At 52.1% G+C, this 21,977-nt stretch overlaps 2 protein-coding genes across 7 annotated transcripts; both read left to right on the top strand.

Moving 5' to 3' along the window:
* Nucleotides 1–113: 113 nt before the first annotated feature.
* RNPS1 (RNA binding protein with serine rich domain 1) lies at nucleotides 114–8,481 on the top strand. Of its 5 annotated transcripts, none has more exons than XM_020908600.2 (8): nucleotides 152–258; nucleotides 3,141–3,328; nucleotides 3,570–3,725; nucleotides 4,338–4,529; nucleotides 4,714–4,816; nucleotides 5,097–5,250; nucleotides 7,658–7,799; nucleotides 8,281–8,481. In XM_020908600.2, exons 2-8 carry the CDS (start codon nucleotides 3,258–3,260, stop codon nucleotides 8,378–8,380), a joined length of 918 nt encoding a protein of 305 aa, XP_020764259.1. In that variant the 5' UTR covers nucleotides 152–258; nucleotides 3,141–3,257; the 3' UTR covers nucleotides 8,381–8,481. The 5 variants fall into 5 exon arrangements, with proteins under 5 accessions (XP_020764265.1, XP_020764259.1, XP_020764262.1 ...); XM_020908603.2 differs by lacking the exon at nucleotides 152–258 and adding an exon at nucleotides 452–651; XM_020908604.2 differs by lacking the exon at nucleotides 152–258 and adding an exon at nucleotides 686–1,149.
* Nucleotides 8,482–9,906: 1,425 nt separating this feature from the next.
* On the top strand, nucleotides 9,907–21,787 carry ECI1 (enoyl-CoA delta isomerase 1). Of its 2 annotated transcripts, XM_070460247.1 has the most exons (7): nucleotides 9,907–10,001; nucleotides 10,090–10,206; nucleotides 12,453–12,580; nucleotides 18,707–18,853; nucleotides 19,472–19,593; nucleotides 19,678–19,856; nucleotides 21,279–21,787. In XM_070460247.1, the coding sequence occupies exons 1-7, from the start codon at nucleotides 9,950–9,952 to the stop codon at nucleotides 21,443–21,445; spliced, it is 912 nt and encodes a 303-aa protein (XP_070316348.1). In that variant the 5' UTR covers nucleotides 9,907–9,949; the 3' UTR covers nucleotides 21,446–21,787. The 2 variants fall into 2 exon arrangements, with proteins under 2 accessions (XP_070316348.1, XP_070316349.1); XM_070460248.1 differs by lacking the exons at nucleotides 9,907–10,001; nucleotides 10,090–10,206 and adding an exon at nucleotides 10,267–10,370.
* The last annotated feature ends 190 nt before the right edge of the window (nucleotides 21,788–21,977 follow it).

Here is a 21,977-nt window from a genome sequence, read left to right as displayed (position 1 = left end):
CCAGCTTGACGGCCCCACGAGGCCTGCAGCCCGCCCAGGGAAGCCCCGGTGGACCCTCCAGAGTAAGCGCCCAGTCGCCTCTCTTCCCAAACAGGCCTTGGCCCTTTAACACTCTCGCTCGCGCCCATTGGCCGATGCGCTCGACGTCATCGCTGCGCGCCGGACGACTGCGCCTTCCCGCTCCCTAATCCTGACGCCAGAGCCGCGCCGCCCTCTGAGGCTGAGAAGAGCGGGAGGAGGTCGCGGCGGCGGGAAGATGTAAGTAGGGGGAATCCGACCCCATCCGAGCTTTGGGGCCCTTCCTCCAGGTTCGGCGGGGCGCATCGTGGAGCCGGCCCGCTCCCTGGCCACGCGGTGGTGACGGCAGGGCCTGTGGCGTCGCTCCGGGTTTGAGAAGAAAGAGTGTGGCCCGGGGCGGGCTGAGTGGGAGGCGCCGAAGCCGCGGCCCGGAAGTGGTCGGGGCCGCGGCGGGCGGAAGGGCGCCCTCGTTTCCTCGGCTCTGCAGCGGGACCAGTGAGGCCCGCGGGATTCGGAGCGGCCGGGAACTCGGCTTCCGCCGTCCAGGCTCTCTCACCGGGTTGGAGACCCAGGCCCGCAACGCCGGGCCCTGCCCTGGAAGCGCCCGCGGCCCGGCTCCTGGACTGGGGAGTTGTGAGTGAACGCGGACGCGGGGCGCCGAGGTCGCGTGCGGGGCCGGGGCTGGTGGGTACGAGATGAATTTTGGGATGCCCTGGTTGACCGACTTACCCTCCCTTTGAAGCCATTAATTTCAAACATCGACTCCACGAACCTCTGCGGGGTTCCTGTGTGCCGTTCCCGGTGCTAGCCCCTGGGGTTACGGCCCCTAATGTCTTGGAGCCCAGTTTGACGGGTAACCCCAAAAGAGAGAATACAGGAAGGTTAAAATCGACGGAGCAGAGGCGTGGCCTTTTCCAATCTCGCATGGAGCAGAGGCGTGGCCTTTTCCAATCTCGCATGGAGCAGAGGCGTGGCCTTTTCCAATCTCGCATGAATTGTGCCTGAAATGTACTTTTAAATGGAGAAGGTGCTCCGAAGATGTGAGCTGAAACGCCATCTACTCGAGATATAACTAATTGTTTTCTCCTATTTTTGGCTGTTGGACGCGCACCTTTCCAGAGGATGGGGGAGGTAACCACAGTCCTGTCACCTGAACTTATGTGAACAGAATCAACCTTTGCTTTCTAGCCCTCTGGCCACACCCAGAAAAGCCTTCCCTTACTTTGTGTTCTCAATTGAGTTTTGAGAATAAACGGTGGTGCTTGTTTTCACAAAGAGCAGATCTTTAGGACTGGGGTGGGGCCCTAGAATATGTATTCTAGGTCAGCTGTGTAATAAGGTAGCCTCTGGCCACACGTGGCTACTGAGTACTTGGAATGTACCTAGTTGAAATTGATGTGTCTAAAAAGCTTGGCATGGGGAAGCATGGATATTTTATTAATCATTTTGTATGCTGATTGGTGAAAAGATTATGTTTGGGGTGTAGTGTGTCAGATAAATACATCACTCACAGTTATTCATCTGTTAACTAATGCTTTTTTGCAACGTAATTCCAAGAAAATTTTAGAGTACTCTTGTAGCTGGCTCTCTTTCTATTGGACAATACTACTCTTGATGACCGTAATGGGGGCAGTCCCGGGACGCCTGCTGATCACTCAGAGGTTGTGTGACTTCAGAGCCAAGAGTTTGTCTCAGAGAAAAGCCTCCAAAGCCTTTCTCCTAACATTAGCTAACATTTGTTGAGCCTTAACTAGATCCCCAAGACTCTTTTAATGGTTAATTTGGTTTATATTCTTGACAGCTATGAAGCTTAGGAACTCTCTGTCTCTCCTTAATGCGGATGAGAAATTGAGGCTCAGAATGATTAAGGGATTGATACAAAGACACAACAAAGCTTTGAATCAAACCCAAACAGGGGGACTTCAGACTCTTTAAGCACTGAATTATACTCACTGATTGTCCAAGCAAGCACACTAACTGTAAACAGTTTGCCTACTGAGTGTCTGTAGTGCCTTATTTATTATTTTTTTTTAAAATTTTGGCTCTTTTGTGTGTGTATGCCCTCTCATTTTGAGACATAATGTCTAAAAAGACTTCATAGGCCTGAAAAAGAACAGCACAGGTAATACTCTGTTTTGCACTCTCATTTGCTTGTCCACAGCTGGGCACTCTTTCTTGAGTCAGAATGTTTATCCAGCATTTTGGCAGCACTGCACACATGGAAACAGAATCCTGATTGGTGGGCTGTGTCCAGGTTACTTACAGGAAGGTGAGATAGGAGTAGTTGAAGCTAACATCCTGAGATCTTTGCTTCTGCAACTCAAGCAAATTACACAAAACCTCACTGTTAATACTTGAAGGCAACAGCCCCAGGAAACAGAGCGCATAATGAATTAATAATTTGTTCTTGCGTAGTATTACTGATGACCTTTTATTGAGTACATGCTCCAGCCCTGGAACTTAGCTAAACCCTTACATGTGGTGACTGCATCCATTTCCAAAAATGTGAGCATACAGAAAAGTTGAAAAAAATTTAGTGCACTGAATAGTCACAGAATCACTACCTAGATTCTACAGGTTACATTTCTGTTGTGTTTTGTCTCACTTTACTATTTTTTAAATGTTCATGGGGGACGTTTCATTTGTTTGGTTATTAAATGTTTTGATACTGGTACCAGTCACTTGAAATGGTTTTTGCTTCCAGTCATAATATCTATCCAATGTATCCTGCAAAGATTCCAGCAGTGAAGAGAGGTCGAATCCTGTCACTTAGGGTTTGCTCTGCTCTGCCTGCCCGTGTGCTCCTGTAGTGTCTAAAGGACTGTAGAGGGCTCACCGTCAAACTGGTGAGGAATGGGCATTGTGCTGCCTGTCGAAGGACAGGACACCACCACCCACACCACTGCTTAAGAAAAAGACAAGCCGAGCTGACCGCTTCTTCCTGAGTGCCTCCTGTGGGGGCGGGATCCCCTGAGGAAATGGCCCAGCCCGGGTGTTCCTGGCTTGATAGATAATCACTGCTGACTGTGTTCCTTGTTGCCTGCTCCTATGCTCAGCTTTTGACTGCAAAGTAGATTTGTTGCCTTGCCAATTTACTCTGAATCCTTTTATCTTGTTATTAGGCTGCACTTTGGCGTAAATTGCAATCGATTAGGGATCGTTTCTCAGACTCAAGTTAGACGTGAGAGTTCAGATAAGTGAGGCCGCCATTGCTGCTTTGAACACCTCAGAAGGGGAGAATGGATTTATCAGGAGTGAAAAAGAAGAGCTTGCTAGGAGTCAAAGAAAATAATAAAAAGTCCAGCACTAGGTAATCCTTCTGTCAGATTTTTCTAGTGCTACTTTCGGGGTGCTTGTTGCTAGGGACCCTCAGAAAGGGGGACATTGGAAATATCTTGAATTTTACAGTGAAAGTGTCCTAAGCCACAGACCATTTTGCTCTGTGGTGGTCTGGGGTTTCTGTCGCCCTTTGCATCCCCTTTTGGGTTGTGCTGTGGTTTCAGGGTTCAGCCCAAGGGGCATGTCATCTCACACTCTCCCTCACTGTCCAGGGCGCCTTCTCCCACCAAACGCAAAGACCGCTCTGATGAGAAGTCCAAGGACCGCTCTAAAGATAAAGGGGCCACCAAGGAGTCAAGTGAGAAGGATCGCGGCAGGGATAAGACTCGGAAGAGGCGCAGCGCTTCCAGCGGGAGCAGCAGCACCAGGTGGGGCTGGCGGGTCAGGGCCTTGCCAGGGCCACGGCCCTCTTCTTCTCAAAGAGCCTGCAGAGTGTTCTGTCTTTTTATTGATAAAGAAAGGACTCCGATGACTAATTTATGGCAGACTGGTTTGGGCTTTGCTCTGATCATACAGAGGACGGTGTTGGTTGTGGTTTGGTGTTTTGTTTTTTTTTGTTTTTTTTTGTTTTTGGAGGCGTTAGGAATGCAACATCTTGGGTTATGCTTTTCTCTTGCATGCTTTTGATTTGGAGTTGTGGTTGGATCACCCTAGCCTGGCTCGTTTCTTTTCCTTCTGTTGAAAACCAGCCTGTGTCAGTCAGTAGCTGCCTTCCAAGCTGAGCCGGGCCTCTGACTTGCCAGACTGCTCCTTTTCCTCCCAGTAGGCAAGGCTTCTGTGTAGGTAGGAAGCAGTCCTGTCACTGCACAGTACAAATGCTGTTTCTGTCCCTGCAAGGAGTTTGTTAGGACAGGGCTGGAGGGTGTCCGTGGGTGCTGGGGAAAGCCATGAGGCTTGAGAATATGAGCCCAGCATTTCCTCTTGTCTGGAGTGAGGAAGCACTGCTTCCGCCCGTGACCCCTCTCTCTTTCGCCCCTCAGGTCCCGGTCCAGCTCTACCTCCAGCTCAGGCTCTAGCACCAGCACGGGCTCCAGCAGTGGCTCCAGCTCGTCTTCAGCTTCTAGCCGCTCCGGAAGTTCTAGCACGTCACGCAGCTCCAGCTCCAGCAGCTCCTCCGGCTCCCCGAGCCCTTCTCGGCGCAGACACGACAACAGGCGGCGTTCCCGCTCAAAGTGAGCCCCTTTCCAGCCCCTCTTCTCCACCGGGCACTGGTCGGTTCAGGGGATCGCCTCCAAAACTCAAGTTATCTGGGACCTAAATTTACAGACTGGGGCTATAAGGTTACCATAGTTATTCCCAAAGTAGACCAAAAAAGGAGTTTCACTGTCTTGATAGGATTTTGTATTTTTCAATTAGGTCCAAGCCACCGAAGAGAGATGAGAAGGAAAGGAAGAGGCGGAGCCCTTCCCCGAAACCCACCAAAGTGCACATCGGGCGGCTCACCAGGAATGTGACCAAGGTGAGGTGTCCTGCTCTGTCCAGTGGACACTGGGGTGATTCTTGCAGATGTTTAAAATGGAAAATGAGAAGCCCGCCTCTGCCAGAAGGTAAACGTAAAATGCAGCATTTCTGAGGGCTGAGTTGGTGGCATGTGACCGAGTAGAGCACTGGTTACTTCATTTTAACGGAGTATATTTTGTGTGTGTGTGTGCTGAGAGTGTGGTCATTGTGTGGTGAGTCCTCTGACTTTTACACAAGTGATGGGAGGGTGAGCCTAAGTGACCCTTCTTCCTCCCTAGGATCACATCATGGAGATATTCTCCACCTATGGGAAAATTAAAATGATTGACATGCCTGTAGAAAGGATGCACCCCCATTTGTCTAAAGGCTATGCCTATGTGGAGTTTGAGAATCCAGACGAGGCTGAGAAGGCGCTGAAGCACATGGACGGAGGTAAGTCCAGCCCTGCTCTGACCTGTCCCAGACCAGCTGCCCACCATACCTGGTGTGATGAGAGCTGATTTCCAGTCTGGCTGCATGTGAGAATTTCCTTGGAGCTCTGTCAAGATTCCAGTTCTTACTCAGTGGGTGTGTGTTTACCAAAAACATGTTTTACAGAGCATTATTCTTGAAAAAGTATTCATCAAATATGAATATATTAGCATTTTAAGAATATTTGAATCTGTTAAAACTTAAGGATCAAATGAAGGATTTTTTTTTCTTCACAAAGTATTTGACTATAATGAAACATCATTTTTATATGGGAATATTTTCTTAATCCTCCCTGAGTTACTTTCTGTTTTGCTAAAATGGCATTTTTAGGATAACTTTCTGAATCCACAAATTTTACCTCTTTCCTAAAACGCATCTTAACTGTTGACGACATTTACAGCCACTTTGTATTGGCTTTGACAACCTTTGAAGGACTGTGAACATTTGTCAGTCATTTCGCATCTTGAATAGGCAGCACATTAAGGAGTGTGGGTTTTGCTGGGCCCGCTTGCTGCTGCTGTCCTCCAGGCAGCGGAGCTGAGCCAGAACTGCCCGAGCCACATGTGGGTTGCCAGGCTGAGTGGGGAGAAGAGTCTGAACCCCTGAGAACCTTGGCATCCTTGGAGGCCCTCTTACATGTTTGAAAGATAATTGCCCTTGAGCCCTGGTAGTTTGTATAGTACAAAATTTTCCTTGGTACTTAAGTACTAAATCTTCCAATCTGCTTAAACCCCCCTGGAGTGTTTTTAGGCGTTCAGCATAAACTGGGATCCGTCACTGCAGGCATCAGCTCTTAACTTTGTGAGTCATGCCTTTGTTTTAGAGAGTGTCAGCCTTGTGTTTGATGGAGTCTGAGCACTTGCTAAAAATTTAAGAGGCTTAGACACATTCAGGATGTGTGTGATGATAAGTATTCCACCTTGTCTTAAGATTCTGGTAGGACTTTTTCTCTGTCTTGTATTGTGCTGAATGGAACCGCTCAGTCTCCAGAAAGAAATGGAAGTGCTTGGTTTTTACTGGCAGCTAGCTAGAGGATGGGAGAAGGCAATGGCAACCCACTCCAGTGCTCTTGCCTGGAAAATCACATGGACGGAGGAGCCTGGTAGGCTGCAGTCCATGGGGTCACGATGAGTCGGATACGAGTGAGCAACTTCACTTTCATGCATTGGAGAAGGAAATGGCAACCCACTCCAGTGTTCTTGCCTGGAGAATCCCAGGGACGGCGGAGCCTGGTGGGCTGCCATCTGTGGGGTTGCATAGAGTTGGATACAACTGAAGCAACTTAGCAGCAGCAGGTAGAGGATGACTTTTCTCCTTTTTTTTCCCTTTTTTTTTTTTTTCTTTGTTGTTACATAGTCAGTGCCCATACTATACCTAACCAGGACTAGCTTTTGGCCATGGGCCAGGGCCACCTTAGGCTGTATTTACTTAGGCCTTTCAAGTATGTTCTGAACATAGGTGCAAATCTTGGATTGGTACTGATAGAGTCAGTACCTCAAGTTCTCTTGAAAGCAGAAGCTGAGAAGGTAGAAGAGCCTGTCACCCACCCTTTGGGAACACACTGGCTGTGCCTGGTCCCCTGGGATTGTTGGGTCTCTGCCTCAGATTCCTTCATTCTCTCTCTCCGAGACCCTGCAGGTTCCTCATGCCCCATTCTGAGCTGCCTCCCCTCGAAGTTCTGCGGTTTCATTCACTTGCGTGGCTTTAGTACTGGCTGCACACAGACTCGCCCCCCGAGGCACTTGGTGCAAACTTTGTTTAGACAGACTTGAAGTCTCCTGAACATCATGTCCTTTGTTCCCTACCCCAGAAATAGTTCCTTCTTTGTCTGATGCAACCCTTCCCCCCTCCCCTCCACCCCCAAATCACAGCTCATCCAGACACCTGGTGCCAATCATCCTTCACCTGACCCTGGGTCAGGCTCCTGGGATTGTCCCTTGCTGTCATCCCCTGAGTTCTTATATTTCACCCCATCTCTGTCCTGCTGAAGCCCCGACTGTCTCCTCTCTCCTCTCTTCTGCCCCCTTCCATTTGCTTTCAAGTAGGACGTTCAGGTGCAGCACCCGCTTCCAGCTCAGGGTGGGGGCACAGCCCTTCCCTTCACTTAGCAAGTTCGTGCCTGTTCTTTAGGTGCTGACTTGAATGGGCTTCCCCAGCAGGCTATCCCAACACACCAAGATGGAGTCCTCAGTTAGGGTCCTGCCCCCGGTGGGTCTCCTCATGAAACCTCCAGTGATAGCGATTAAGCCGCTTTTTCTCTGTGACCAGAATGGGTTGTCCTTGTTCCCTCCAGGCTCCTTTCTGTCTCGCCCACCAGGGTAGGTGCTTGTTAGATAGGTATTTTGTGACTTTATCCTTTTTTCAATAGGACAAATCGATGGCCAGGAGATCACTGCCACTGCTGTGCTGGCCCCCTGGCCCCGGCCACCCCCCCGGAGATTCAGCCCTCCCAGGAGGATGCTGCCACCTCCTCCTATGTGGCGCAGGTCACCCCCACGGATGAGGAGAAGGTGGGTCACTCTGGGGTTTCATAAGGAGCTGATTAGGACCTTTATTGACAAAGTGAGGGGGCAATGACTTTGGGACCTTGTCCAGCCCCGCCTGCCCCCTAATGGGGGTGGGAAAGCAGCATTGGCACAGATGGCTTTGGAGGTCCTTCCAGCCGGGGAAGGGAAGAGCTGCCAATTGCAGCTGCTGCCCGCCCTCTGACCGGAAGGGTCAGAGGAGTAGGGAACAGCCTTGGCAGAGGCCAGGGTTGAGCCATGCCTCCTCTTCTAGTGCTGGCCAGCTGCACTGCACGGCCCTTGGAGACAGAACCCTTAGTCTCCGGAACGTTTCCGTCTTCCCCAGGGCTTCTGTTGGTGCCACCCAGAGGGATCCAGCTGTGTGACTGGCAAGTTAGAGCCAGGCCGCTCTGTGTAAAGGTGGCTACACCCCTGTGGTCATAGGCTTGGGTTTCCCGTCTGACACCGTGCCTCCTCTTCCCCGCAGGTCGCGCTCCCCGCGCCGTCGGTCGCCCGCGCGCCGTCGCTCCCGCTCTCCAGGCCGCCGCCGCCACCGCAGCCGCTCCAGCTCCAACTCCTCCCGATAGGCGGGGCTCGGAGCTCTGCCCCTGCGACTCCCTCCCACCGCCCTTGTCCATTTCCAGGGAGTCACTGGGAGGAAATCCCTCCCTCGGGGCAGGCTTCAAGGTGGAGGCAGCGGGGTTCAAGTGGCAGGAGTGTTGTGGGTCTGGGGTCGTGCTTGTAAAGATGCCCTCCAGTTTTCTAGCTAGAGCGACTCCACGTTTCTAGTTCCTGAGAGTTTAGCGGCAGAGCCAGCAGGGGTGAGCACGGGGCTTCCGGTGCGGGGACAGCCCCAGCCTGGGGGCCCATCTTCCCATTCCACAGATGACTGGGGCTGGGCTAGGGCTTCCCGCAGGAAAGGCGTGCTTTTAGGCAACTGCTGCTCCTGTTAGCCTGGCCCAGCTGGAGTCCTCTTCTAACCTCTAGGGTCAAATACCACCCCCACCACCACCATCTGCCCAGAATGGTTCTTTACGCATGTAGTCATGTGCAAGGACACACACACACAGACCCCTCTTTCTGAAATCGTTGAGAGCCAGCTCTGCCAGGTCATCACAGAACCCCACCCCCACCCCAACTCCACTGTGTTGGTATTCTTGGTGGTCTTGCTGGTTACCTTGGCAGCGTGTACATTGCTTTTTCAGCTTTTGTTGTACAGTCAGTACTATAAATTTTGAGTTTTGTAACTTTGTAGCATTTTAGATGATGTTGTGTTTGTACTTTGTTGTGTAGAGTAAAAGAATTGTGTTGAATAAACCTAGGATTAGAGTGCAATGTGTGCCGGGTTCACTGCCTCCTTCCTGTCCCTGCCCCCCAAGGCTGCTTCAGTTGTGAGGGATTAAACACAACTGCCTAAAATAAATGTTTGGTTTCATTTCCAAAGTCATAGCTGCAAAACACTTTAACCAGGAAAACTTTGAAAATGTTTATCTTAGTTCCCTGGCCAGGATCCTGCCTCCTGCCTTGGGAGCACAGTCTTAACCACTGGACCACCAGGGGAGTTACCAACTGTGTGTTCAGGAGCCTTGAATTCTGCCCGACCAAAAAGGTGGATCTGATTCCCTGCAGTGTTAGATGGCCATGGAAAAACTTACCACCTCAAAAATGAGTGTGTTCCAAAAGGAAGAACGCTTACGACATTATAATCCCTTGGCCCTTACTGTGTTCAGCGTTTCCAAACCGAATGCCAGCACAGTGTGTGTTCAGCAGGACTGAGGGCAAAGGGAAGCTGTCGCCTCCCCCTCTCCCAGGAGGAGCCCCGGTGGAGTGAGCAGCCTCTTGAGAAGGTGAATGGTCAGTTCTCTCACCAGGCTGTGTCCCAGGCTAAGCTGCAAGTCTGGTTCCTCGCCGGCAGGAAGTAGCGCTCGAGCTCCCACGCTCTGCGGGGTGGCCGGAGCCAGGTCCGCGCAGCCCCTGGCCGCCGCTAAGCCGCAAACCCCTGTCTCCGTGAGTTACGTGCAGTCCAATCCGCGGGGCCCAGATGACCTGCTCCGCGGAGCCCGAGGCTCCGCCCGGGAGGAGCGGCCCGGGCCCCAGGGGCGGGGCGGGCGGCAAGATCACACCCCGGCGCCGCGACCTGCCCATTCTCGGCCAAGATGGCGCTGGCGTCGGGAGTGCGCGTCCCTGCGCGCGCTCTGCTCCGTCCGTGTGGGTGACCGGCGCGGGGCGCGGGCGCGGGCGCGGGGCGCGGGGCGCGGGCCGCGCGGGCTAACCGATCTCACGCTGACCTCCGCAGGGGCGCTGCTCTGGGGCACGACCCTTGGGCGCAGAGAGCCGGCGGCCGGCGGCGGCGGGGACGGCGAGCGGCGCTTCGGGAGCCAGCGTGTGCTGGTGGAGCCGGACGCGGCCGCAGGTAAGCGCCCCCGAGAGCCCGGCATCCCCGCGGTGGGGAACGGGGCGCCGCCGGCAGCAGAGCGGGCTCCGCGGTGGTCTCCGGCTCCGGACCCAGACCTAGAATCCGGACCCGGGAAAGCGCTCGAATTTCTAAAGATCCCGAGATAAAGCCTGATTTTTGAAGTAAGTTTCTGTTGAGTTCAAAGCTAAGGGTCATCACCAGTCGAGTTGTTTCACCACGACCACCACCACCCCCCACCCCTCCACCCAGTTCATTATGAAGATAAACATGTTTCTGTTTTTAAAGTTTGGGGTATGTGCTCCTTATATAAGCTATTAACTTGGGAAGTGAAAATAATTGGAAGCATCTTGGAATAACATTTTTAACTTTTTGTTAATACTCCCAGGTGGCACAGAACCCAGCAGATTTTTTTTTTTTTTCTAATTACAGCCAGGAGCCACAAGTAAAATCACTCCTACCCACCCCCATCAGAACGCCTCTTAAAAGTCTCCAAGGGGGGTAAAAAAAGAGGTAGAAAGAGCACTTTTGAAAGAGAAAGCTGTGCTTTCTCCACCTGAGAGCCCTTCACAGCTAGGACCTGAGCTGACTTGGGGGCAGAGACAGATAGATTCACATTTTAGGACAAGCTGTCTCACGGCCTCCCAGCTCCGAGCCTCCTAAACATTCTGGCTTATCCAGGTTGGAGGTTGAGTTTGAGGTCAAAGCCAAGCACGGTTCTGTCTTCATTGCCAGACCCAGGTGGCCTTCAGGCATCTTGAGACTCAGAGGAATTAATGGAGTAAAAGTGCTTTATAAAATGTTTTCATTTAAGTGCCAAAGTGCTATCATGTTGATGCATGGCAGAAACCAACACAATATTGTAAAGCAATTATCCTCCGATTAAAAATATTTTTTTTTAAAAAAAGCTGATTTTAGATCCTGTTCAACATTCAAGAAACATTTATTTTGTACCCACCCCATGCCAGGGGTGTAATTATTTACCTGGTGATGTCCAAGCCCATCTGTTCACCTTTGGCCTCTACCTTTCCCCCAGATTCTTAGATATTGTCTCACTAAACAGCAAAGATCCAGAGTCAGCTTCAGAAACTTAACCTCCGAACCACGTTTGGGGAGCTCAGCTCTGAAAGTTCTGATTGATTCTTCTCTGTAGGATGACATTTCTGAAGCCCCTGGGGTCTGCCCTTGAGCCAGGAAGTGGGAACAGATGGCCTCAGCCAAGCCAGCAGCCTCACTGTCTACAGGGGCAGGCCCTTCACTCCCGTTTTTCCTGCTGCTGGCAGAATGAATGTATAAACTGAGAGTTTTAAGAACATCCAGCCCCTGATATTCCTACCCTTGATCCTTAAACAAGTGTGAACCAGAACCCCCCACTGGAATTCCTCCTCGCACATCTAGTTCTTAGAGTTGCTCACTTAACAATAAGGCCGTCTGCTCCCAGGAGGATGTCAGACTTGGTATCTGGGAGAAAATTGGACTGATATCCTCATTAGCTCTTCATTTGTTTTGAACATTGATTTATTTGGGGGCGGAGGCATTGTGAGGGAAAAAAACGTGTCATGTAGGTTGTCTAAAAGTAAAATGCATTTAAACTCAAAAAAAAAAAAGATCAACAAAAATGTGTATGTGAGTGCTCCCAGCATCATTACTCTAAATAGCCAAAAGGTGGAACTAACTCAAGTGTCTACTGGTCGGTGAATGGATAAGCAGAACGTGCTGTACACAGATCGTGGAAAGTTATTTGACCTTAAGAAGGATTGAAGCACTGACACATGTTACTTCGTGGATGAACCTTGGAAACATTCAGTGAAAGCAGACAGACACAAAAGGTCACATATTTTCTATGATTCTGCTTACATAAAATGTCCACAGATGGCAAGTCCATAGGAACAAGAAGGAGATCAGTGATTAGTGATCCCTGGGTCAGGAAGATCCCTGGAGGAGGGCATGGCAACCCACTCCAGTATTCTTGCCTGGAGAACCCTATGGACAGAGGAGCCTGGTGGGCTTTGGTCCGTAGGGTCTCAAAAAGTCGGACACCACTGAAGTGACTTAGTACACACGCACAGGGCCTGGAACAGGAGGAATGGTAACTGCCGATGTGTACAGGGTTCCCTTTATCATAAGATACATGAATCTCAGTTTAAAAAACCCAACAGTTGTGTCTTCCCATGGCCTTCCCGTAGGTGACTGGGGGCACCTTTCTCATGCTGGTACGAGCTTTGTCCTCTTTGTTTTCAAACTAGGGGTAGCCGTGATGAAGTTCAGGAACCCCCCCGTGAACTCCCTCAGCCTGGAGCTGCTGACGGAGCTGGTCATCAGCCTGGAGAAGCTGGAGAACGACAAGACCTTCCGTGGCGTCATCCTAACTTCCGTGAGTGCTCCTAAGCTCCTCCCAAGTCCCCGAGCTCAGAAAGCCCTCCACACACATCACAGGCTGGAGAAAACCCAGGCGGCACGAGTGCAGGTGCAATCACAGGCCTTCAGGGGTCATAGTCCTGGGTGTGACTCGAGGGAGCCAGGCTGTGGGCAGCTGGTTCGCCCGCAGGCAGCTGATGCCTCTGTCCCAGGCCGCCTCCCAGACCCACGCAGTTGTGAGGCCAGGCCCTGGGGCAGGCCTCGGTGCTCCATACCCAGGCCTGGATATAGGTAAGAGTAGGTTCCTTTGGGCAGGGGTGACCTTGAAACCACGCAACTTCACGAAATCTGGACCCAGTGCAGACTTGGTTTTCAGCAGCTTCCTGGAGCCCAGGGTGGCCCCCAAGACTGTGCTCGTTTCAGAAGCGGTGCTCCCCTTCCCTCTCCGGGCAGGTCCTAGAGCCGAGGTCTCAGAGGGCAGGCTTTTTTCTTCTGAATTCTCCTTGGACCAAAAAGTCTTAGTTGCAGGTTTACAACAGTAGGCGGACAACAGAGCACCAGACAAAATGCAGCATAAATCAGTATGACTGAAAAGAAAAGTTATAAGAAAATGAAACCTCCTGTCAGAAGACTTTTTATGCCTTGCGGGATCCAAGAGAATGAGCTGGAGAGCCAGTTTTCATTTCCTCGCCCACACTGAATGGCAAGGATTAGTAGATTATCTCTGGAAGTCAAATGGCTTGTTGACAGATTTTCTTGGCGTTGGTTTCTACCTGGAAGGAGGTGTTAACTTCATATGCAACAAAAAGTATTGGCAGTTGCACAAACCACTCCTTTTCTGCTAAACATTCAGAAAACTAAGATCATGGCATCCGGTCCCATCACTCCATGGCAAATAGATGGGGAAAAAATGGAAACAGTGAGAAACTTAATTTTTTTGGGCTCCAAAATCACTGCAGATGGTGACTGTAGCCATGAAATTAAAAGATGCTTGCTCCTTGGAAGAAAAGTTAGGACCAACCTAGACAGCTTATTAAAAAACAGAGACATTACTTTGCCAACAAAAGTCCATCTAGTCAAAGCTATGGTTTTTCCAGTAGTCATGTATGGATGTGACAGTTGGACTGTAAAGAAACCTGAGCACCGAAGAATTGATGCTTTTGAACTGTGGTGATGGAGAAGACTCTTGAGAGTCCCGTGGACTGCAAGGAGATCAAACCAATCAATGCTAAAGGAAGTCAGTCCTGATTATTCATTGGAAGGACTGATGCTAAAGCTGAAACTCCAGTACTTTGGGTACCTGATGCGAAGAACTGACTCATTGGAAAAGACCCTGATGCTGGGAAAGATTGAGGGCAGGAGGAGAAGGGGACGACAGAGGATGAGATGGTTGCATGGCATCACCAACTTGGACATGAGTTTGAGTAAATCCAGGAGTTGGTGATGGACAGGGAGGCTTGTCGTGCTGCAGTCCATGGGGTCGCAAAGAGTCGGACACGACTGAGTGAGTGAACTGAACTGAATCAACCCTTATCAGGTACAGTCTTGACCAGGGAATCTAGCCTCATTTAGGGTTTTGAGCTGCTTCTATGAGATGTAAAATCTCAGCCCCACGTTTCACAGGGAATCTTGCATTTTAAAAGTCCTCTTTCTAAAAAAGTATGATAAAAGTCTCCTTTCTTTCCAGATAGCTGCATGGGCATGTAAAACAAGGAAGGCATATTTTGAGTTTGTACATATGTTTATAATTCTTCCTTCACAGTTTTTCTCCATTCCCCCAACTTATATAAAGGCCAGGCAGTGTTAGAGTACAGTTTAAGTTTTTCCCTTTTCAGCCCATCTGTTTTTTTTAGATTTCCAGTTTTTAAGGATACAGTCCAGAGGTGTTTCTTCTGGCTTAGAAGAGGATCCTCCCATGTTGGGAAACCTTTGGCCGAGAGCGCTCCTAGAAATGAAGTCCCGGGTCCCAGAGGCATTTCACCAGGAGGCTTTTGTCAGAAGGGGCTTGAGGATTCTCCGAATGCCCTTCTCACCTACTGGGGTTTTGAGCGTCCTCTGCTCTCCCGTCGACACCTAGCCAGCCATCTCTGGTCATCAGTCCCTCGCGCGAGGGCTTCACCTTAGGGGCCCTCTGAACTGGTGCCAGCGTGCCGCCAGGGCTCTCCGGAGGGGGGTCTGCTGTCTCTGACGTGCACATCTTATTATGTATGTAACAGTGTCCCTGATGTGGGGTGACCTGCTTGAGATTGTGCATCCGTAAAGCCTAGGAAGTGGGCTGCTTGGAAGTGGCCAGCCCAGTAGGAGTCACAGTGTCTGGACTGACGGGGTCTGGAGGGAAGGAGATCCTGGAGGAACTGGAGCTGGGCGCAGTGGGAAATGTCACGGGGCCAGGACCTGAGGGCCTCGAACTGGGAGTGTTCCCACAGGGTTTTTGGACACAGAGTAAGGGGAGAGACTGGACAGCGGAAGCAGCCCAAGCCCCCTCCCCATCTGTTTGGTGGTCGCGATAAAACTGGGGAGAGCCCGATGGTCCCATCTGAGACCAGTAACAGTGAGTTTGGACAGTGTTTCCCATGAAATTTAACACACCCAGTGAACCCAGTTAGCTTTGCATCTCCTTTGGGGACGTCAGTTTCAAAGTTAGCTGGACGCCAAAAGAACTTTAGTTATAATTTGATATTTGGGAAGTCCACCCAAAATCTCAAATGTTTTAGATAGAATCGTAGGTCGATAGAATCAAGGTCACTGTGAAACAATTATTTCTTGAGCTAAGGTGGAAAACAAAAAGATTTCAAAGGTCATTACAGATCACTTAAAGGCACAGAAGCTCACACAATCTGATGTCAAAAGTGGCATTCCAGGAAAACTTTGTTCTCTTATGAGAGACAGAAACCAAATCACGTCTTGTATCAGCCTACTCTGAATAAAACCCATTTACCCAATTAAATTGATTTCAACCTTGGAAAGTCCTGACCACAAACACTGTTCTCCATGTTTCTCTTCTGTAGACCTGCAACTTTGATTAGCCGTACTTTATCCCTTACTCTTTCCATTGAGAAATAACCAGCTTTAGGGCAGAATCACTCTTTTTCCTTTAACAAAATGTATTTCCACTCCTCATACACCCTTCGGAAAACACACACCCACCTTTCCTTAAGCCGCCATGAAGGGCCTTCTGCACTGGCATTCTGTAGGTTGGCAGAGGTCATCTCAGGGTAGCACCAAACAGCTTCTTCTCTCTCTGATAAGAAGACAAAAGTAGGTCAGTTTACACCTGTTTAGCCATCAATGTTCTCTTTGTTTCATCTTATTTGAAATGGTCCTTGAACCCAGTGAATTCCTTTCATTTTACTTTGTCTTAGTTTTTAAGTTACCAACATTAGGAGGGACTGCTTTAGATGGATTTTTTCAACACAAAGCTATTCCTCTAGAGTTTACCAAAAAACTCTAATCCCACTTACATTTACTTAAAAATTTAATCATGTCGGGTTGTTTCCCTGGTGACAAATTTTATAACAGGAACAGTATGCACTTCCTTTCAGTAACCCTAGGTACAATGAAAGTGTTATACTTAATGTGGGTACAGGTCTGTGTTAATTAAACCCACAAGTCTAAGCCAGCGCTAATACCAGGTATTAATTAAATATTGACTATTTTCCCAGATCACAGGAGCCCAAAATGTATTCTGATGAGCCTCTTCTATGTTTCTGAGAATATATAAGGGCTCAATTGCCCTTAAGCTAATTGAATACAGCCCATTTACAAGTTAATTTTTACATAAAGACAGAGCCAGAGGCCTCATAGTTTTCCCACTTGAATTTTAAAATGCCCTCCCTCACACTTTTTTCCTCATTCTGAGGGACTACGGATGAATCCGATGGTTCTGAGCACACAGTCAGAACAGTCCCTTTGCAAAGGCAGAGGAGGGAGAAACGAAAGCTCCTTTCTTTTCTGTTCTTTAAAATCCCACCAAGTAACCCGAGGTTGGAGTCCCAAGCAGTGTTTGAGATATAGAATACAAGGGCTGCCTTTGTATTTCAAGGTTTAAGTCCTCCACTGTGCCCACAACATCAGTAGGGCAGCTGGACAGACAAAACGACATAAGGCGAAGCTACCAATGACAAAACCTTGTAGACATGGGCAAGTATTCCAGATAAAAAAGGATGGGAGTGCAGGTCTAAGGATCAAGGGAGAGGTAAAACAGTGGAGGGACAGAGAATGAGAACGGGAAAACAAAGGTGAGTCAACACCGGGACGATGGGTCTTCCAGCCCCTGCCCGACATGAGGACTGAACCTCCTTCGCTCCTGTGAATCTCCAGGCAGGGGTGGCCCACTGGGCCAGGGTCTGCACGGGTGAGGCTTGCCTCTCAGGCCTCTTGCTGCACCGTGGGCGGCCAAAGGTCTCGCCAGCCGAGAGCAGTGAGACTGTGGCTGCCCGACATCCAGTCTGGAAAGGAGAAGACAGGAGGAGAGGACAGAGAGAAGTAGAGAAACAGCAGGAGAGGGGGAAGGACGAGGAGGCGGGCGCAGTGTTGCTTAGATGAGGGACCTGAGCCCCCGGGGTCAGGAAGGCAGGGCTTCAGGTGGCCACTTGCTGCCCACTGGGAAGCTGCGTTCGAGGGTCCCAGAGGTGCCCAGATCCCCTCCGCAGAAGGGGATGAGGCACACGCTGGGGGCCATAAATCTGATAACGACCAGGGTTCTTGGCCTTGCTCATCCAATAGAAGTTGACTAGAGGCCCGACAAGAAATTCAGGCACGGCTTTACTGGGGCCCTGCTGCAGCAGGGTTGGGGGAGGGAGAACAGACAGCAGGTTCCCTTGCTCCCTCGCTCCTGACCTCGACCCACTGCACAAGAGTCACTGAGGTTGGAAGTTGCAGAAACAGGCCAGCCCCCGTGCCTTCTGTCTGGCAGAAGTCGCCCTGGCTGGCATCGATGCAGTTGCTTTTCTCGCATCCAGAATAGAACTCTCTGCCTTGGCTTCCCTCCAGTACCAGGACCGTGGGCTGCACCGACGGCCCATCCACTTCTATGCTGAGAAAGTGTGTTGAATTTGGGGGGCGGCGGGGAGGAGCAGCCAGGCACTGGTGGTGGGAAGAGGTTAAGGAGGAAGGCTGGAAAGCTGGACGACCATCCTGCCACGTCCTCGGAGCAGGGCGGCTCACCACCACCCCCCACAAGATTCCGGCCGGTGAGGTAGTGGGACACGCATACTGACGGCCCAGCTTCCCATCCCCTGGGGTGCTTTTTAGAGGCAAGAGTGGAACACGTTCCACGCAAATAAAGCCAGTCTGCAGGTGCTGTGCACACACGCACCACGTGTGTGAGAAGCACGGGGTGCGCCTACACCTGCCCTGCACTTGGTTTCAGTCACTTCGTATGAGGATGTAGGGCATGTTGAGTGTGGCCACCCCTCCTCACGGACTCTGTGGGGCGGGCAGGGGTGGCTGTCATCTGCAGCAGCCCCTGGTGACCGTAGCCAGTTCTGTTTAGTGGTCAGCAACCTCACAGCAGCCTTGGGAGCCGGACACACTCCAGCAAGGGCTTGCAGGAAACCCAGGGACAGGGTCCCCATGTGACGGCCAGGGGTCCCCTCCTGCCCTGACCTGCGTTCTTCACTGAGCGCGCAGAACCTGGTGTCCACACTGGGAGCACTGGTCCCCTTCTGTCTTGGTCTGTGCCCCCACCCCAGCCTTCAGCCTCATGAGTGATGCCCCAGGGCGGAGGGGAGGGGTGCCTTCTTGACCGCTTGCCGCTCCCTCCTTCCCTGGCGGGTCTGTGGTTTGCTGGCCCTTTGGGGTTAGCCAGAACACATGTCCTCTCTGACATCAGGAGCTTCCCCAGCCTCTGACTCCTCTGCCCAGGCCGTGTGCACGGGTAAAAGGGCCCGCGTTTTATGTCCCTGGGGAGCACCTGGCCCTGCTGCCTGCCTTTCCCATTTGAAGCTGGAAGGGGAAGAATATGGCAGGATGCAGAGGGAACAGTCCAGGGGGTCCTGGCTGAGTCCCCGGTGCCCCCAGCTCAGGGCGCCTGGGGGCAGCATCCTGCTGCTGAGCGTGACCTCAGCTCCTCCGGCCCTTGAGTGCCTGTGCACCCGCCAGGACCCCAGGGCGGACTCTGACAGCGCCCCTGCCCCCCCAGGACTGCCCCAGGGTCTTCTCCGCCGGCCTGGACCTGACAGAGATGTGCGGGAGGAACCCGGCCCACTATGCCGAGTACTGGAAGGCCATGCAGGAGCTGTGGCTGCGGACGTACCTATCCAGCCTGGTGCTGGTTGCCGCCATCAACGTGCGTGTTCCTCCCCGCGGGCCGCCTGGGTTGCTCACTGTGGGCCAGCCCTTGGGGTGGGTGGACACAGCCCTCCCTTAGAAAGCCCTCAGAAAGGAAGGGGGCAGTCAGGGAGACCCACAGAGGTCAGCTTGCCTTTACAGACGAGGTGAGAAGAGAGGGCCACGTGGTGGGGCTGAGTGTGGGGACGGGAGCCAGGGCCTGTGGTCACCTCTAGGGGACATTGCTCTGGCCTAAGGCAAGGGTGGGGCAGAGGCCAGGGGCCTGAGCCGGCTGGAGAGGAGGGGGGCCGCGCTGGGCGGCCGGCCACCTCCATGGGGACAGTGGGTGCAGGAGGTGAGGACAGGGGTGGCCCCAGGCCGTCTGGGGCAGGATGTGAGGTGACAGCCCAGGCCCAATGGGTGATTGGTGTCTGAGGGACCGGACAAGAGCCGAGAGAGAAGCTGCTTGCGGCCCGACATGAGCCTGAGGGAAGAGGGGTGTGCAGGTCCTGCTGCGCATGCTCCCCAGATGGGGTTGGTGCAGCACCGGGTGGGTGGGTGGGGGTGGCACCCGGAGTGTGCCTGGGCCCGGCCCTCCGGAACACTACAGGGACCAGCGGTCTGGCTTTCCCTGCAGGGAGCCTGCCCCGCGGGGGGCTGTGTCATCGCCCTCGCCTGTGACTACCGGGTTCTGGCTGACAACCCCAAGTACCGCATAGGGCTGAACGAGACCCTGCTGGGCATCATCGCCCCCTTCTGGTAAGGCTGGGGGCCAGGCCCACCGCCCCCACCCCCTGGCCTGGAGCCCCGAGCCCCCACTTCCAGTTGGGCGTCTGTTTCCAGGGTCAAAGACGCCTATGTGAACACCATCGGGCACCGCGCCGCGGAGCAGGCCCTGCAGCTGGGATTGCTCTTCCCGCCAGCAGAGGCTCTCCAGGTGGGCCTGGTGGACCAGGTGGCGCCGGAGGACCAGGTGCTGAGCACGGCACTCTCGGAGATGGCCCGGTGGCTGGCCATTCCAGGTGAGGGGTGGGCGGGGGTGGGGGAGCAGTTGTGGGTACCGGTGGGCCGGCAGGGCCCCTCCCCCTCAGCCTGAGGCTCCTGATAAGACCAGGAGTTCTCAAGCCATACACAGATGAGCCGATCATAGTAGCAGACTGACCTCGTGTCCTGCGACTGGTGTCACAAGTGACAAGACGGGGAATTGAGGGGTGAGGGCGCTTAGGTGCTTAAAACAATGGAAATGCATTCTTGCACAGTCTGGAGGCCAGAGTAAAATCAGGGTGTGAGCAGGGCCTTGCTCCCTGCAGAGGCCCTGGGGAGGTGCCTTCCTGCCTCTTTCATCTTCAGGGGCTCCAGATACTCCTGGGCTGTGGCTGCATCACTCCAGCCCCTGCCTGTGTCTTCACACACCTTCTCCTCCACATGTTTCTATATCTCAGACCTCCCGTTCCTTCTAAGGACACCTGTCCCTGGATTCAGGCAGTGCTTATGGTGGTTTAGTCGCTAAGTCGTACCCGACTTAGCGTGCTCTTCTGTCCATGGGATTTCCCAGTCAAGAATACTGGAGTGGGTTGCCATTTTCTTCTCCGGGGGATCTTCCTAGGGATCCTACCTGGGTCTTCTGCATTGTGAGTGGATTCTTTACAAACTGAGCCAGCAGGGAAGCCCTCCCTGGATTTAGGGCCGGCCCTGAATCCAAGATGATCTCATCTTAGTTACCTCTGCAAAAACCTCTTTCTTAATCAGGCCACTTACACATACCTTTCCGGGGTCCACTATTCAACCCACTACACAGACAACTGGAAACAGCTTGCAGGTTCTACCTCTGGCAATAGGAGTGCTTATGTCAACAACAGTAGAAATCAGGGGTCAGCAGACTGTAAAGAGCCAGGGAGATGTCCGGCTTTGCTGGTCACACGGTTACTGCCATAACCACAGCACCGGAGTGAGGGCAGCCTCAGAGTCTGTGAACTAGGAAGTGTATCTAGTGTTACTGGAACACCAAGCCACTGAATTCTGAATTTCAGGTGATTTTTACATGTCACAAAATACTAGCCTTTAAAATTTTTCTGCCACCATATATAAAAATGCAACCACCATTCTCAGCTCTTGAGCTGTGGGGGGCCAGGTTTGCTGATGCCCGAATACCGCACAGCCAGCCGTTAGTGACGTGGTAAAGGAATAGTTAGCGACACAGAAGATGTTCCCGACGATATAGCTGAGGGGAAATAACAAGCTGACAAGGCAGTTTTCACAGTATCGTCCTGTAAGTTTTTAAAAGCAGTCAGTGGACAGCAGGGGATGGGTTGTTTTCCTTTTCTTCCCTTTGCTCACTTGAGTTTTCTGCCGGAGTTTCGGCTAGAACTGTCTGGGGCAGCTCGGCAATACCGCTGTCCCAGCGCAGAGCCCAGGTCCTCACAGGCGGGCCCTGTCTTCTTCAGATCACGCACGCCAGCTGACCAAGAACATGATGCGAAAGGCCACGGCAGACCGCCTCCTGAGGCAGCGCGATGCCGACATCCAGAACTTCGTCAGCTTCATCTGCAGAGACTCCATCCAGAAGTCACTGCAGGTGTACTTGGAGAAGCTCCGACAGAGGAAAGGCTGAGGGCAGGGCTGCCCACCAGGGTTCTGGCCAAGCCCACCCTAACGGACACCGTGGCTCTAGAGGACTTAAGTCCGGTCTTTTCCAATTTAAAATGACTTCCAGCTCTTTGTTTTACCCGTCTCCCTAGAAGGCCCTGATCCTCACAGCCATAGTCCCGAGGCCTGCTGCCACTCCCGAGTATCCTTTGTGCCTGGCGGGCAGGCAGGGGCACAGCTGGCAAGCAGTGTCTTGACTGGGGATAATAAACTGGCAGGTGGGCCCCTCCTGGACCCTGGCAACATCACCATTGAGCGCATGTGCTATTTTTTCCCAGAGCAGAATAAAGTCCTCAAGTTTCCCGTTCCTGGCTGGTGGGACGCTTGATTGCTAGAGGCATAAGGCCAGGTAGTTTATGGGTCCTCACAAGCCCCACAAGAGAAGGAAATGTGAAAAGACCTTGGGCCACCATGTTTGGATGGAAAACCTGTACAAATTTCAGAGAAACTGGGTAACTTGGAGAGGAAGAAGGGAGGCATTTTACATTGCAAGTGTC

This window comes from Odocoileus virginianus, chromosome 33 (genome assembly GCF_023699985.2).
Source record: "Odocoileus virginianus isolate 20LAN1187 ecotype Illinois chromosome 33, Ovbor_1.2, whole genome shotgun sequence".
NCBI lineage: Eukaryota > Metazoa > Chordata > Mammalia > Artiodactyla > Cervidae > Odocoileus > Odocoileus virginianus.
The sequence above is the reverse complement of the archived record's forward strand: the minus strand, read 5'-3'. Positions and strand labels throughout refer to the sequence as shown.

Excerpts from the sequence above, each read along its gene's own strand:
- RNPS1 (XM_020908600.2), top strand. The coding sequence starts at position 3,258 with ATGGATTTATCAGGAGTGAAAAAGAAGAGCTTGCTAGGAGTCAAAGAA. Across the intron at positions 3,329-3,569 it reads AATAAAAAGTCCAGCACTAG|GGCGCCTTCTCCCACCAAAC; the intron begins GTAATCCTTCTG and ends CTCACTGTCCAG. Across the intron at positions 4,530-4,713 it reads AGGCGGCGTTCCCGCTCAAA|GTCCAAGCCACCGAAGAGAG; the intron begins GTGAGCCCCTTT and ends TTTTTCAATTAG.
- ECI1 (XM_070460247.1), top strand. The coding sequence starts at position 9,950 with ATGGCGCTGGCGTCGGGAGTGCGCGTCCCTGCGCGCGCTCTGCTCCGT. Across the intron at positions 18,854-19,471 it reads TGCTGGTTGCCGCCATCAAC|GGAGCCTGCCCCGCGGGGGG; the intron begins GTGCGTGTTCCT and ends CTTTCCCTGCAG. Across the intron at positions 19,857-21,278 it reads CCGGTGGCTGGCCATTCCAG|ATCACGCACGCCAGCTGACC; the intron begins GTGAGGGGTGGG and ends TGTCTTCTTCAG.